The following is a 14,954-nucleotide window of genomic DNA, read 5'->3' as shown; positions in this document are numbered from 1 at the left end:
ATTTTCATTTCTATTAATATGTCTATTTGACACCTGTGAGCATATTCATCCTTGATGTTTACTCTTTTACTTAAGAGTGTCAAGCAACTGAGTAATCACAGTGCCATGCAACACTGATTTTAGAAATCTTTCTCATCAGTGACTGACCTGTAATGGACATGAGTGACTGTCGGCTTCCTGTAGCCCAGGATCCAGGTCTGAATGTCTATTGGCTCAGCTTTGGGGTAAGCTATGGTTGTGTCTATTATCCACTGGAGGCCTCTTGATTTGCATTCTGAAAGGAAAGAAGAAGCACCTTGAGTTGGTGAGGTTTTGGTACCTGCAGTACAGAACTCACTTAAGCAGCTCTCAAGCAGACTAATGTGCCTTTGTTTTGAGAAAAAAAAATGGACGTTGTTCCTGCTATTCAACAGTACCCTTAGCATAAAATGAAAGCATCTTACTATAAAGTAGATTACTTCAGAACAAACAGCAGAACACTATTATTTAGTACACATAGTTCATTCAAATTTTCAGTATAATTATTCACTAGCAAGGCCTTATTATGTATTATTACTCCTACACCAAAGAGCCTATGAAAGGCCAGAAAGTAAAGCATACATCATAAAACCAAAAAGCAGACTTCGAAACCAAAACCAATAAATGTAAACAAAAGTCATGACTCAACCATATTAATACTTAAAAGACATAAACAAATTCAGAAAAATGGAAATAAAATAAATTTAGATATACATTATTATTGTTTACTGTACTTATTTGGGGGGAAAAAAGCGTCCCCAATTTTAGCAAGAATTACATATAGTTTTCCTACCCTGCCCTACAGAAGGAATGATCACTTGCCACCGTGAGAGGAGATGGTGAAGTTCTGTTTAGTCTGCAGTTTTTGTTTCCATCAATGAGTACAAAACCACACAAGAATGCAGAGGATATTCTCACAGAAAACACTGGCTTTCAGTGTGTTAATGTGGAGCTATCTGTTCTACACATGAAGTTGTCTAGAATCATTTTCCAGCATGAGTCTAAATATGTTAGAGTCAATAAGATATTACTTTTCCTTGTTAGAATTTAAAACAAGCTTTAAATTCCTTCTGCTGGGGGTAATTTTTAAGCAGGGACAGTTTTCCTCGGAGCACAGTGGCTCAGGCCTGCAGACTGTGGCAGGAGGACAGGAGGGTACCCTCCAAGTGGTTCACGGTGGTCGGGTTACATGACTTTGCCTACAAACCAAACCAAAGCAAAAGCAATCAAACAACATGAACTACTGGATAGAGAGAAGGTAGAGGGAGAGGTTATGGCAAATGTGGGAGTGCGCATGGCAGCTCACGGACAGGCAGCAGAAGTTCTTTGAACTCTATGGTTAGAAATTCTCATGATGAAAGGAAGTGTAAAAGGCCCAGCGGAGCTCAGTTCAGGATGAGTTACCACTCAGAAGACCCCGACACTTCTAGAGGTAATCAGGCACAATACCATTTTGATATGCACCTAGAGCACACACTAGAAACACAAGGGCAGTGCTCACTTCAGCAGCACATATACTAAAATTGGAAAGATACAGAGAAGATCATGGCACCTGAGCAAGAATGACACGCAAATTCGTTAAGCGTTCCATGTTTTTTTAAAAACAAAAAACAAAAACCCCTAGAAAGGTAGGGTTTATGTTTACAGAGGGTAAGTACTAGTGAGTATGAAAACCAAAGAAAACAATGGAAAATACCAAGACAGAAGAAAACAGAAGATTTAAATATATTAACTAAGGATAAATAATAAATTTTCTTATAAGTAGAATATGTGGCTATCCAAGAAGTCTCTTCCTTCATTAGTAGGCAACTGTTACCACAATTGTCCTCTGAGATCTAGAGCACCGCTGGGCTGCCTGGGCTGTACAAACAGCAGTCCTTTTAGCTGGACTAATCCTGTTTGGGGGACCTTTGCTTGCAGCTTTGGTCTGCCTGACACTGCACACTGTCTCTCCAGCAGTGAAGCTGTTCTGAACTTTGCTTTTCTGTGAAAAGACTCTTTCAATTTGCCTTTTAATAGATGATAAAAGATTAGGAAAGCTGACTGCCAAGTAGCTACTTGGAAAAAGCAAATGAGAGGAAAAACGCAGAGCAATTTCATGGGCATTATCTCTACATCTGCTCTGTGCAGAATCTGAAATGTTTCCGAGAGCCAACCGTTTCAACATTTATTTAAATAATACTAAAAGAATTTTAAAATACTATCAAAGAAATTAGCCTCAGGAATCCCCTTGAGCGGTTCATCAGAAAGCTTTTGTAGCAGAGGTGGCTTCCAGGAGGCTGCTTCTTCTGCTCCTGCACAAACAGCTTTTGAGACTCGCCTGTTCCTTAGGAGCCGCATCGCTGAGTGCTGCTTGCACTTTCTTGTCTATTAAAACAGTATGTGCTCATTATTTTAAAACTCTGGAAAATGAGCCACAATGTTACAGTTCATGGGACAGTCTCTGCCAGCTGCTGGCATCTTCCTGTCACTTGTTTCCTGCTGTCTGATCTCACATTACTTCCACAAGACCTATATGATGTCCCTCCCCCAGACACCCACAACATAGCATATGTATTTTGCCAGGCAATCCAAACTCTCCGTATGCATCATTTGTGTGGCTATGTTATATGGATGTATGGGAACTGCTTACCCATTCTGCCTCTGGCTGGTTTATTATAACTAACCCTGTGACACGTCTCACTACCTATATGCAGATTATGATTATCTATTTTCAGCACAAAGCCTCATCTTGTAGCCCACTATGACCTAGGATTTACTACATATTCCAGTCTGGCCTTGAACTCAAAGGTAACTGCCCTCCTTCTCCTCTTTTTCCCCCTCCTCAGATTCACAGTACTAGATTTACTGGCATGAGCCATTGTGCCTGATGTAGATTGTTTTCCATTTAATAATTATTTGTAGTAGGATGGCTAAGTCATTTATTAATACATTAAGGGTCTTAATAAATACTGCCAAATTACATTAACTTTGTTGTCTATTAAAAGCAAAGACAACCTTCGACAGTAACTTGCATCATTAGTGGCAGAGATCATCCTAAGAACAGGCAGGCAGGGAAGACTTCTTTGACTACACACTTGTAATAATTTTAGTGCATTATTGTGAATATCGACTACTTTAAAGAGAAATCTGAAGAGATTATAACTTCATCCTCTCTCCAACTGTCAATTCTAATTGTCAAAAGGTATTTTAAAAGAATTGAGCCAGTTGGAGATGTAAAACTTTAATCTCAGCACTCAGAAGGCAGAGGCAGGCACATCTGTTTGAGTTTGGGACCAGGATAGCCCAAGACTACATAAAGAGGTCCTGTCTCAAAACCCAAACCAATGAAACAAACAAACAGAAAAAAGAATTAGAACTCCAGAAAACATTTAGGTTCAAACAAGACCAGCAACGCTAAGGCACCCTACCAAAGCCTCTAGCGTCTCCTCCTGCCGGGCTTCCATTTTCCTGCCGGGCTACCAGTGCCTTCAGAATAATGTTTGTTGCCCCAAACCTTGGCAAAGTGACATGTGTAAGAAATGGCAAGTTATTTTTCTTGGCAAATGCCTGGCTTGTTTCTCTCCTCTTCCTGAGGAAGCCCCCTTCAGGAAACAAAACAATCCATTTTCGATCTCTGCTCCTGTAATTATGTTCAAGGTGCTTCTTGAGAACCAGCAGCTGTTGGTCACGATAGGCTCTTCCCTGGAAGGCATACACACACAGTAAGGACAGCTGGAGATTAAAATACCCCGAGATCAAATAGAAACAACCGCTTCAAAACTGTGATGTAATTATAGGATAGAGCAGTGTGTGAGTGGAGTGGTAAAGAGGGAGGAGCTATTCAAACTTATACAAAGGAACTTCTTCCTGGAGGAAAAGCAACTCAGTAGTTTGGTGGCCACATAGTGTGGCCACTTACAGTTCCAACCCCAGAAACAGGAGACCACATGGAGAAGTGCCGAATGTGGAGGATAAACTCCACAGGTGATAGGTTTTAGGAAGAAAAATATAGGAGGGATGAAAAGGATTAGGGGGAGCAAGGCAAGCGATGCTAGGAGGTGACCATTGAGCAGAGATCCTCTAGATAACATGAGGGAATCAGCCACACAGAGATGAAAGGCACAGTGCTCCAACTGACAAGAGTCAAAAAAGATACAGGCGACAGTGGGAAGATGCTTCACGTGCTGGGGCCTGGAGTGAGAGCACACATCTCGTAGGCAGAGATAGGTGGGTCTCTATGAGTTCAAGACTAGCCTGGTTTACCTAAGGAGTTTCAAACCACAATTGCACAGTAAGACTCTGCCTTACAAACAAACAAACAAACAAACAAACAAAGAAAACAACAAGAGCAGTGCCTTGGTCAGTGTGAGGAGATGACATGGTAGGTGACCAGACAGAAAGGGCCTCAGGCATGGTGCGAGTTTTACTGTTTTTTTGTTTGTTTGTTTGTTTTTAATTAAAATAATGTGTGTGTGCATGTGCACACCATGGCCTGTGTTCCACTTATGTACACCACTTGCCTACAAATGCTCAGGGAGGCAGAGGGGGTTAGATCTCCCACAACTAGAGTCATAAGTGGTTGGGAGCAGTCTGATTTAAGTTCAGGGAGCCAACCCCAGGTCCTCTGTAAGAGCATCAAGGATATGAGCTGAACTATTGCTCCAGCTACCACAGGCTAAGCCTTAAAAGCAAAGTTGCTGGAAACGCCATAGATTACTTATATCATAAGTAAGCCCAACTCTTATCTATACAGCAGCCAAGTTTTACTGATTTCTGTGATGAGGAAAAAAAAAGGCCATTGGGGTAAGTCGGGGAAATACTGTAATAGCCAACAGAGGCCTGACGATGCTCAGCTACGTGTTTGCATGAGGAACAGATGCATGCAGGGAAATCCCTGGAAGCAGATGGGACAAGGGCATGGACTGGAGCTTAGTTGTGAGAAAGAATGACATGGAGGCTGAAAACAGATAGCCAGACAAAGCTGCCGCCCCAACCTCAGCCAGCATCAGAAGCCTCCTTCCTGTCAATGCAGGCGGCCAGTAGTCACAAAGCTCCTTAAAGTAAAGGTGCTTCCAGTCTTCAGATTAAATGTATCATAAATTAAAAAAAAAAAAAAAAACCTGTTAAAACTAACTTATTAAGATTGTGATTAAAAAGTACAATTTAGTAAGGTGTGGTGACTCATACCTTTAATCCCAGCACTTAGGAGGCAGAGGCAAGCCGATCTCTAAGGGAGGCTAGCCTGGGCTATTATACCGAGAACCCTGTCTTGAAAAATAAACAAATAAAAGAAAAAAAACCAAAAACCAGCTTGTCCTCTTTCTTTTGAGAGAGTCTCACACGTCCACGCTGGCCTTTGAATTTCCATCCTCCCACTTCTGTCTAAAGTGCTAGGAACAGTTGTGATTAACGTCTTTTCTAGACCATCCATTCTCATGTTATAGAATCTCTTAGTCTTTTAGGGGAAAATATTGCTCTTTTAGGAATTAATTTTCAGTTACTTTGAAATAGTTTGTACGGATTCAAAACCTTGAATGCCATTAAATGAAAATATGTGAGTACATACTTTTTCATTTTTACACTTCAGAGCACACTGAGAATTTAACTTCTTCTTGATGCTTACAATCAACATCAATGGTTACACTCACTACGTCAGTCATTTCCTCAGACTTCACCGTGTAAAAGGACTGGCTAGCTTTCCCACTGAACCCTCCCTCAAGCTGCTGATTTTTCTGTTGCTTACTTCTGTGCTTTCTACTTACTTCTGCCTTATGTCTCAATCTGTGGTTCCTCAGAACAAGAGTCATTTGATCTATCAGGTATTCGTTAACTTCTGTGCACAGGACCATTCAATCAAGATTAAAGTTGTTAAATGCATGAACATCAAGTAACCATGACACTGCCAGCCACAGACATGCTTACATCTGGTGTCTCCCTGCTTGGAAGAAGGAAGTGTGTGATGCTTCGTGGATGTGAGGATGCTGCCACGAATTGCTGACTGGGGAAGAAGTTACCACTCTCTTGCCCACAAGAGACTATTCCCTGAGCTTACATCCCTTTCCGACTCATCTCCAGTCATTTGATCTATATACCAAATATTATTTATTCTCTTCAACATTTTCTGGATCTACAGAAATCTGATGTGCTTATTTGTGTTTCTATGAATTCCCTCATCACTTCCTATTATTATAATTCTAGTTATTTACTTACTAATAATCTCTCTACTGGTAACTAAGATACCTTCTTACCACATAACAAGGTACTTCAAGTAACAGTAACTATAGAAGTTAGACAGTGACAGTGTGCTCATGGTGAATGCTGAGGGCATTAGGCACTGTCCTGAGTGCTCTATGAGTTTAACGTCACATGATCCCCACAACTTTTTGAGGGAGACCACCTATTGTTCTCATGTGAAAATGAACATTTAATTTGCCCAATCCACTCAGCTAATGATTTGAAGAGCAGGAGTGTGGCAGGTGCTTGATCATGTATATTTCAAGTGAGACTAAAATGAATGTTTACAGAACAAAGATTCAAAGGAGGAGCCAGACAGGGTCTACTTATCCAACTAGTTTGTCATACTACTTGAAAAAGTAATAATCAACATAATCAATCACTTTAAATGTCTAAACATTGAAAGAACAATGTTCGCCACTCACCTGTCTTATAAAGAAGTCTCCATGAATAAGAGAAACAATTCCAAAGTTTGTATACTTGAAAATATGATCCATCAGCCACATCATCTGAGCGACAACCTGAAATAGTTAAGTGCACACATAGTTAATTCAGTGTTGGAGACAAGAAACTTGCTACACTGTTGCAGGACATTTGATCACACTGTGAACCCTAAGATTGTGTTATTTACTGAAAAAAAAAAGCTGTTTCTAGTTGTGGTGTAGCTCAACATGAACACCCACCTTTAATCCCTTTGGCTAGAATATGAACACACTTTTAGTACACACCTTTATGCCCAAACACTGAAGGTAAAGTTAGTTTGCAGAAGGAAGCAGCCATGTTTGAATGTGATGTGTAACTAAGTGGCTGAAAAGTGATGAATCAAAGAATGATTTGAGAGAATAGGTGTCTCTGTTAGGGTTTTACTGCTGTGAAGAGACACCATGGCCAAGGTAACTCTTATAAAGGACAACATTTAATTGGGGCTGGCTTATAGATACAGAGGTTCAGTCCATTATCATCAAGGCAGAAAATATGGCAGCATCCAGGTAGACATAGTACTGGAAGAGCTAAGAGCTCTACATCTTGTTATGAAGGCAAACAGAAGACTGTTGTCCTCCAGGTAGCTAGGAGGGTTTCAAAGCCTACCTCACAGTGGCACGCTTCCTCCAACAAGGCCACACCTTCTAACAGTGCCACTTTCTGGGCCAACCATATTCAAACCACCATAATAGGATATGTCCAATTCTCATGGGGAGAGGAAAGGGAAGCTATTTAAGGAGCAGTGCAGAGAGAAAGTAGGCGGTAGGTTTTTTTGTTTTGTTTGTTTGTTTGTTTTTTCGAGACAGGGTTTCTCTGTATAGCCCTGGCTGTCCTGGAACTCACTCTGTAGACCAGGCTGGCCTCAAACTCAGAGATCTGTCTGCCTCTGCCTCCCAAGTGCTGGGATTAAAGGCATGCGCCACCACTGCCTGGCTGGAGGCGGTAGTTTTACAAAAAGATGTTGTAGAGAGAGACAAAGCTAGACACTGGTAAAGACAAATCATGAGAAGGAGCCAGAAGATTAGAACATATTACCAAAGTTAGTACAAGGCCAAGCAGAGCAATTCAGGAGAAGCTAAGAGAAAAGCCAGATTGAATCCGTCAGCTTGGAGTGGAGTTTGAGCCATAACAGCTGAGCTGAACCAGCTAGCCAAAGTTCAGAAAGAGCTAGAAAGGGTGAGCTTATTCAGCAGTAAGTCTCTATGCCTAAAAACATTCTAGGCCTAGACAAGACTGTATGGCGGGGTGGGGGTGGGGGGGGTGAGCAAGTTGTGATAGGGTTTCTCTGTGTAACAGTCCTGGCTGTCCTGGAACTCACTTTGTAGGTCAGGCTGGCCTCCAACTCAGATAAGCCTGTTACTGCCTTCTCAGTGCTGAAGAATTAAAGGAACAAGCCACCATGCCCAGCTCATCTAAACAAATTTTGAATTAGTGACTAAATATATTTTTAATGTATTTTCTATTCTTTTGAGAATTCCATAGGAATACTAAATTTACATAATTACCCATCCCACTCCTTCCAACTACCTCTCAAGGTCATGACCTCTTCTTTAGTTATTGTTGTTATATGTATACATACGTATATATAAATCCAGCCTGCTAAGTCCATTTAGTGTTGTAAATATTTTAACCTAATAGTTTCTACAAATTCAGCAGTTACTAATAAGCTTTACATGAAAAATTATAAAATCTTGATTCCTAGCTTTAGAACCCTAAGTCCATAAGTATACAGAAAAAATGAAGCTGAATTAGCTTATTAAGTTTGGACTCAAGGATTACTTCCTCAATTGCGAGTGGCCACGAGTAGGAGCAAGAGTACACAGGCCAGGAAGACTTGGGGGAGGGGAGAGGCTGCCTGTCCATGTGGCTGCCAAGAAGGCTGCATCTCTACTGGACAGAGGCTTTTTAGAAGTAAGTGCCTTCTGTGGGAAGCAGCCACAGCCCTTTATAACCCCCACTTATGTTCTACAAGGATGCCCCAAAAACTCATTGGCTCCCCAGAATGAACTTTTGTGGAATCACACCTCTGTTTGTTATTGAGACCTTATGGGGGGGGCTGTAAATGGTACTATGTCTCTCCTAGGTAGGAATTTATTTTTGCAGACTTCAAATACTCTCCCTCTATCCAAAGGGGGTCTCTGGTAATTCATTTTTTCTTTTTTCTTTTCTTTTTTTGTTGTTTTTTTTTCAAGACAGGGTTTCTCTGTGTAACCCTGGCTGTCCTCCAACTCAGAAATCTGCCTGCCTCTGCCTCCCAAGTGCTTGGATTAAAGGTGTGCGCCACCACTGCCCAGCTCTGGTAATTCTTATAACTTATAAAATTACACTTGACTAATAAAGCAAAATGATTAAAAATATTTATAAAAGTCGGGCGGTGGTGGTGCACGCCTTTAATCCCAGCACTTGGGAGGCAGAGGCAGGCGGATTTCTGAGTTCGAGGCCAGCCTGGTCTACAGAGTGAGTTCCAGGACAGCCAAGGCTGTCTCGAAACCCCCCCCCCCCAAAAAAAAAGAAAAAAAAAAAGAAAAGAAAAGATTTTGCAGCAAATTTAAAATTTTAAATTAAACATAAACAGTATCTAATTAATGAACTACTTAAGTGATCTTTCCTGCTGAGGAAATAAGCATTCCTTGCATTAAACTTTAAATAAAACGAAACCTACAGTTGCAATTAAGAGTGTAATGAACTCTACCCTTGCCCTCTAAGAAAACGACAGATATAATAAATAACTGAGTATTAAATTGTGTGAACTTACATATAAAGAAAAAACTAGATGCTGACACTCACCCTCTGCTTTTATAAAGGCAATGTGAAAGCCCAGAGAACACAGCTCCTGCCTTAATTTTTCTGGGTGACAACCATCATCTTTAGTAGATTAGATTGCTTAAAGAATTAAAGAGTATAGAGGCTGAGGAGACGGCTCACTTGCCATGTTTCAGTCAGGGTTTCGGCTGCTGCCACCAAACACCATGACCTAAAGCGGATCGGGGAGGAAAGGGTTTCTTTGGCTTACAGTTCTATATTGCTTTTCATTATTGACGGAAGTCAGGGCAGGATCCTGGAGGCAAGAGTGGATACAGAAGCTATGGAGCGGTGCTACTTACTGGCATGTTCAGCCTGCTTTTTATAGAACCCAGGACCACCAGCCCAGGGATGGCACCACACACAATGGTCCCCACTGATCACTAATTGAGAAAATGCCTTACAGCTGGATCTCATGGAGGCATTTCCTCAACTGAAGCTCCTTTCCCTCTGAAGACTCTAGCTTGGGTCAAGTTGACACACAAAACCAGTGGTAGTTTGAATAAGAATGGCCTCTGCCCCTACAGGCTCTTATATCTGAATGCTTAGTCACCAGAAAGTGACTGAACGGATTAGAAGGATTAGGAGGTGTGGCCTTGTTGAAGGAAGTGTGCCACTGGGCCTGCGCTTTGAGGTTCCAAAAGCTCAAGGGCCCAGGCTTGCTTTGTCTGCTTATGGTTCAGGACATAGCTCCCGCTCCACCTGCCTACAGCTTCTGCACAGTGCCTGCCTGCCTGCCTGCAGCCATGCTTCCCACCATGACAATGGACTGAACCTCTGAAATGTAAGTCAGCCCCAGTTAAATGTTTTCTTTTGTAAAAGTTGCCTTGGCCATGATGTCTCTTCGCAGCAACAGAACAATGGCTAAGACACCGTGCAATCATGAGGACTTGAGTCTGATTCTCAGCACTCAAGTAAAAGCCAAGTGTGGAGGCTCCTTATAATCCCAGCACAGGGAGATACAGATCAGAGGATCCCAGGGCCTTGCTGGCCACACACCATATTCTCTCCTTCTCTATCCCTCTCTTCCTGTGTGTGTGTGTGTGTGTGTGTGTGTGTGTGTGTGTGTGTGTGTGTCAAAGTACAATTCTTAGAAGTCAGTTCTATTTTTTCATGTGGGGTTCTGGGGGTTGAACTCAGCTCAAGTCATTGGGTTTGGTAGCAAATGTCTTTACTCAGTGAAACATCACATCAGCCCAAGGAGGTCTTTTAAAACTGGTATACAATTTGACAAGAGCCTTTTACCTTTGAATGATTATAGATTAAGTGATCAGTCCAGTAAATATTCCTACTGTTCAATATAAACTAATACTGACTCATGCTTACAAAGCAAGAAGAAAATTATAATTCTTCTACCTTATAGTTTTTAATTTATCTCTTATAAAATTAGTTTTAAAATGTGCCTAGATTTCAAATACTTGATGATATCAGAGAATTATACAAAATTACTCAGGAAGGGCTGGAGAGATGGCTCAGTGGTTAAGAACACTTGCTGTTCTTATAGAGGACCAGAGTTCAATTCCCAACACCTTTATCAGACTACTCATGGCTGTCAGGAACTCCAGGGATCAGATACCCTCTTCTGGAATCCACAGGTACCTATGCACATGTGGGATATATTCACACAGACATACAGATATACAAATAAATACAATTAAATTAAAAATAAATGTTAAAAAATTTCCCAGGACAAGCAATTAAATCTAAACAAATTAATTCAAATCTTTCGAAAGCAAACTAACCAACCTTTCTTTGGTCCACGTGACTATCTAACATTAAGTTAATGTTCAGTTATCATCCTCAACAAACTAGCACTGGAACACAAGCATATTTTATACTGATCAAGTGCATCATTCTTTAAGCACACTGTATTCTTTCAATAACTGTTATAAGTATAATTACCACTATTAGTGAGACCAAAGAATGTTGGCTAATTGGTTACTTGCTTTTACAGAAAGCCAAATAGGATTTGCTTTTGTTTAACTACCCACACAATTTTAACATTATGAATTTAAGGGAAAACAGTATGTTTTATTGTAACAGCAAATGCATCTACACAGTAGTTATTTTTCTTTTAACGATTTGAGATTCTGATTGTAAGAAAGGATTAAATTTATTTCACATTCCAGCAAGATTATACCCCTGATTTTCAGGGGAAAAACAGATTATGCAATAACTAAAAATAGTTTCTTTTAATTTTACCTTATTTTCTGACTTTACCTGGTAATTCAAAATTCTTTAAACCTAATAAAAACCTTACACTGATTCTTATCTCAGGTTTTGCAAAACCATTTCACTAGAGGTGGCCTAACTAAATCCTACCTAATCTTAAAGGCCAAGTGTGTGTGTTCTCTCATCTGAGACTCGCATTGTCTACTAGGTCCATGGTAGCTCACCCTCACATACAGGCTTTTCATTTTGAATTTACCTACTGCTCGGATCTCATCTCTCACCTGATAACAACAGCTACCCTTTGGTGAGAGAGAGAAAGAGAGAGAGAGAGAGAGAGAAAGAGAGAGAGAGAGAGAGACAGACAGACAGACAGACAGAGACAGAGAGAGAGAGAAGGAAAGAGAGAAAGAGAGAGAGAGGGAAAGATGGAGTCATTACTTCTTTATTGTTGTTGATTTGTTTTTTTGAGATGGGACCTCTCTACATAGCCCTGGCTATCCTGAAACTCACTCTGTAGACTAAACTGGCTTCAAACTCACAGAGATCCACCTGCTTCTGCCTACCTTGTGCTGGGACTGAAAGTGTGTGCCACCATGTCCAGTAAGACTTTAGTTCTTACAGTCACTCATGACTATTAAGCAATCAATAAACATCTACTGTTTTGTATACTTACTATAGGTTCAAATACCAACTCCAATAATTTGTAAACTATTAACTTAGCTTTCCAGGAATATAACTTCCTTACCTTTTCAGGTAATAATTTCTTGAATGATAAACACAAACATTTTAAATCTATTTATTATTTTTAATTATCAATATAAATGATACAAAATCACCAGTTCAAACACTGGCTTATCAACACTAGACAATTCAATATTTAGTAATTTATCCTTTAAAGTCTTTAAATTCCCTTCCAGGGGTGACCAAGAACTATATGACATCTTACTGACAGTCCATCCCTACAGGATGTCCACCTGAGGCACTGAAGATGCTTACCGGTCCTTTGTCCTGTAGGCACATCATCAATGTACACACATCTCCAGTTGCCTGGTGGTTCACCAACATCACTGCTTCATCTTTAGCGATTGCTTTAATATCTTCCCCCCATTCCATCACTGTAAGAATAAAACATTTCAAATTTGTCATTTAAAGATGTTTCTGTTGCTAGAAACCTTTTATTAGAAAAAAATAGTAGACACTAATCATGTCTCCTTGCTAACACTTTTCTAAGTTTGAAACTAGGTTTATTTCCTATAAAAGTCACAACGTTAACAACATTTTAGAGTCCCAATATATCCATTAGAATATAAAATGATCATTTTTAATTTATTCTCTGTTGTATAAATAATTAAAAATATAGGTATAAAAGATGTCTATTACAACTTAGATGTTTACCAACAGGAAAATAGATAAGAAAAGTATGATATAAAGATATCACAAGAAAGAATTCAGGGTTCTCTACTAACAAATCCCCCTAAACTATTGTACCAACTGTGCAATTATGGTGTATACATTTTAGTTATTGTGTTAAGGTCTCTTACTCAGAATCTACCTACTGAGGGCAAGTGACAGAAACTAAAACATATCATTCTGTGGCTGCTCATGGGAACAATCTTCCATATTTTTTTCTGGCCTTCCTTGTCTGACTTCAGAAGTCTTGGTACACATCTAGGAAGAATTGTTGCACAGGCAGGCCTCGTGGGGTTTTACCACCCATCTTGTTAGCCTCGGTGTAATAAAGTCTCTTTATGGTTGCAGAAGGATGCAGCTCTGAGGGCTGGACATGGGAATTCCTATAGGTCTCTATGCTCTTCCCCCAGAACTTGCCTTGTGTATATTTTCATCCGTATCCTTTGTAATATCCTCTATAATAAACTGTCCTGAGTTCTGCGAGCCACTTGAGCAAATTAACTGACCTGAGAGTTGTGGGACCCTAACTTACAGCAACCAGTCAGAAACATGGGTTAGAAACAACTGTGACTGGCATCTGTCGGGGCAGGCAATGTTGGAGATGTTGGAGATTGACTGAGTCCTTGACCCATGAGATTTGAGGCTATCTCCAAGTAAATGGAATTGGAATTTAGGGAACACCCAGCTGTCTTCCACTGAGGAACTGCTTTCTTGTTATAGTGTATGAAAAGAAAAAAAAAAAAAACCTTCCCATCAGGCATTAAAGGCCATCCATGAGGAAAATTAGAGATGCTGTAAAGCCATGGTAATAGAACCCAAGTTTTCTACATGTTAAATCAACTGAAGAAGGAATAAAGTTGCATGTTAATTCATACATTGAATTCCAGACCATAAATACCAGTCTTCTTTAGGAGATGACTCCTAGACTCTTTCATTTTACTGTACAAGAAAATAGCAGAATATCTCAAAATTGTATATTTTTATTTTAAAGGAAGAAAACAAATTAAATTAGTTTAAAATCACTGGATAGAAAATCACTGCTTCAAAATGCACTTGTACATTCTAAGGAAAAGTAAGTCTCCAAAAAAAAAAAAGAAAAAAAGAAAAAAAAAGAAAAGAAATGAAATGAAATTGAACATCAGTTTTCAACCATCAGGACTTTACAGAGAAGTGTGTGTGAACTGTCAGAGGCTGACGGCTCACTTCCACCACACCTCCATTACAAGGACCTCACACCTGCTGTGGGTCGTGTCTCTGGGTGATACAAGGATGAAGAGACCTGGGGCATCCTCTTCATACACCTGGCACTCCTCTCTTACACTCACCCCTTCCTGTTATCCCGGTACACTCAAGTTTCTTAGTATGAATGACTTCTTCATACAAGTTCAAGGAAGGCATCTTTCCTTTCATGTTAGCAATCTTGAAATTCCATGTTAAAGAAATTTCCAACAGAGTCAACACATACCAAGTTGTGGTACTGAATTAAGTTGTTGCAATTACTTTATTAGATGCTATCATTCATATACAAATAGATTAGTATTTGTGATTAAATGTTTTTACTTTAAAAATTTAAATTAATGCACTACAGAAGCTACATTAGGAGATGATGCCATTTATTCCTTAAAGAGAGGCAGAACCCCAAAGAGCGCAGCCTCTTGCACACTACAGTAGCCCTGCAGTTCCTAGCTCAGCTCAGGTGGCATGCTCACTTTACTGACACATATTCACTAGCTGATACATTGCTGGGAGAAGTAAATGTGGGTACACATTATTTGCATGAATATATATATATATATGTATATATATGTGTGCATGCGTGTGTGTGTGTGTGTGTGTGTGTGTGTGAGAGAGAG

At 40.0% G+C, this 14,954-nt stretch overlaps 1 protein-coding gene and 1 non-coding gene across 6 annotated transcripts in view; one reads left to right on the top strand and one right to left on the bottom strand.

Annotated features, from left to right (window-relative positions):
• The window catches only part of Lpgat1 (lysophosphatidylglycerol acyltransferase 1), a 73,114-nt gene that overhangs the window by 15,529 nt on the left and 42,631 nt on the right, over window positions 1-14,954 (bottom strand). For all 5 annotated transcript variants that reach the window (XM_031339139.1, XM_031339171.1, XM_031339148.1 and 2 more), the window contains 4 exons: window positions 12,688-12,806; window positions 6,660-6,755; window positions 3,429-3,702; window positions 148-274 (listed from right to left, as the gene is read on the bottom strand). In XM_031339139.1, the coding sequence (XP_031194999.1) occupies window positions 148-274; window positions 3,429-3,702; window positions 6,660-6,755; window positions 12,688-12,806 (616 nt within the window). The remainder of the gene's footprint in view (window positions 1-147; window positions 275-3,428; window positions 3,703-6,659; window positions 6,756-12,687; window positions 12,807-14,954) is intronic.
• Window positions 1,512-1,615, top strand: LOC116071988. Its single transcript, XR_004111269.1, has one exon. It is a non-coding gene; the product is annotated as a U6 spliceosomal RNA (small nuclear RNA).

Source organism: Mastomys coucha, unplaced genomic scaffold, assembly GCF_008632895.1.
Source record: "Mastomys coucha isolate ucsf_1 unplaced genomic scaffold, UCSF_Mcou_1 pScaffold1, whole genome shotgun sequence".
NCBI lineage: Eukaryota > Metazoa > Chordata > Mammalia > Rodentia > Muridae > Mastomys > Mastomys coucha.
Note: the sequence above shows the minus strand (reverse complement) of the source record. Positions and strands in the feature narration are given on the sequence as shown.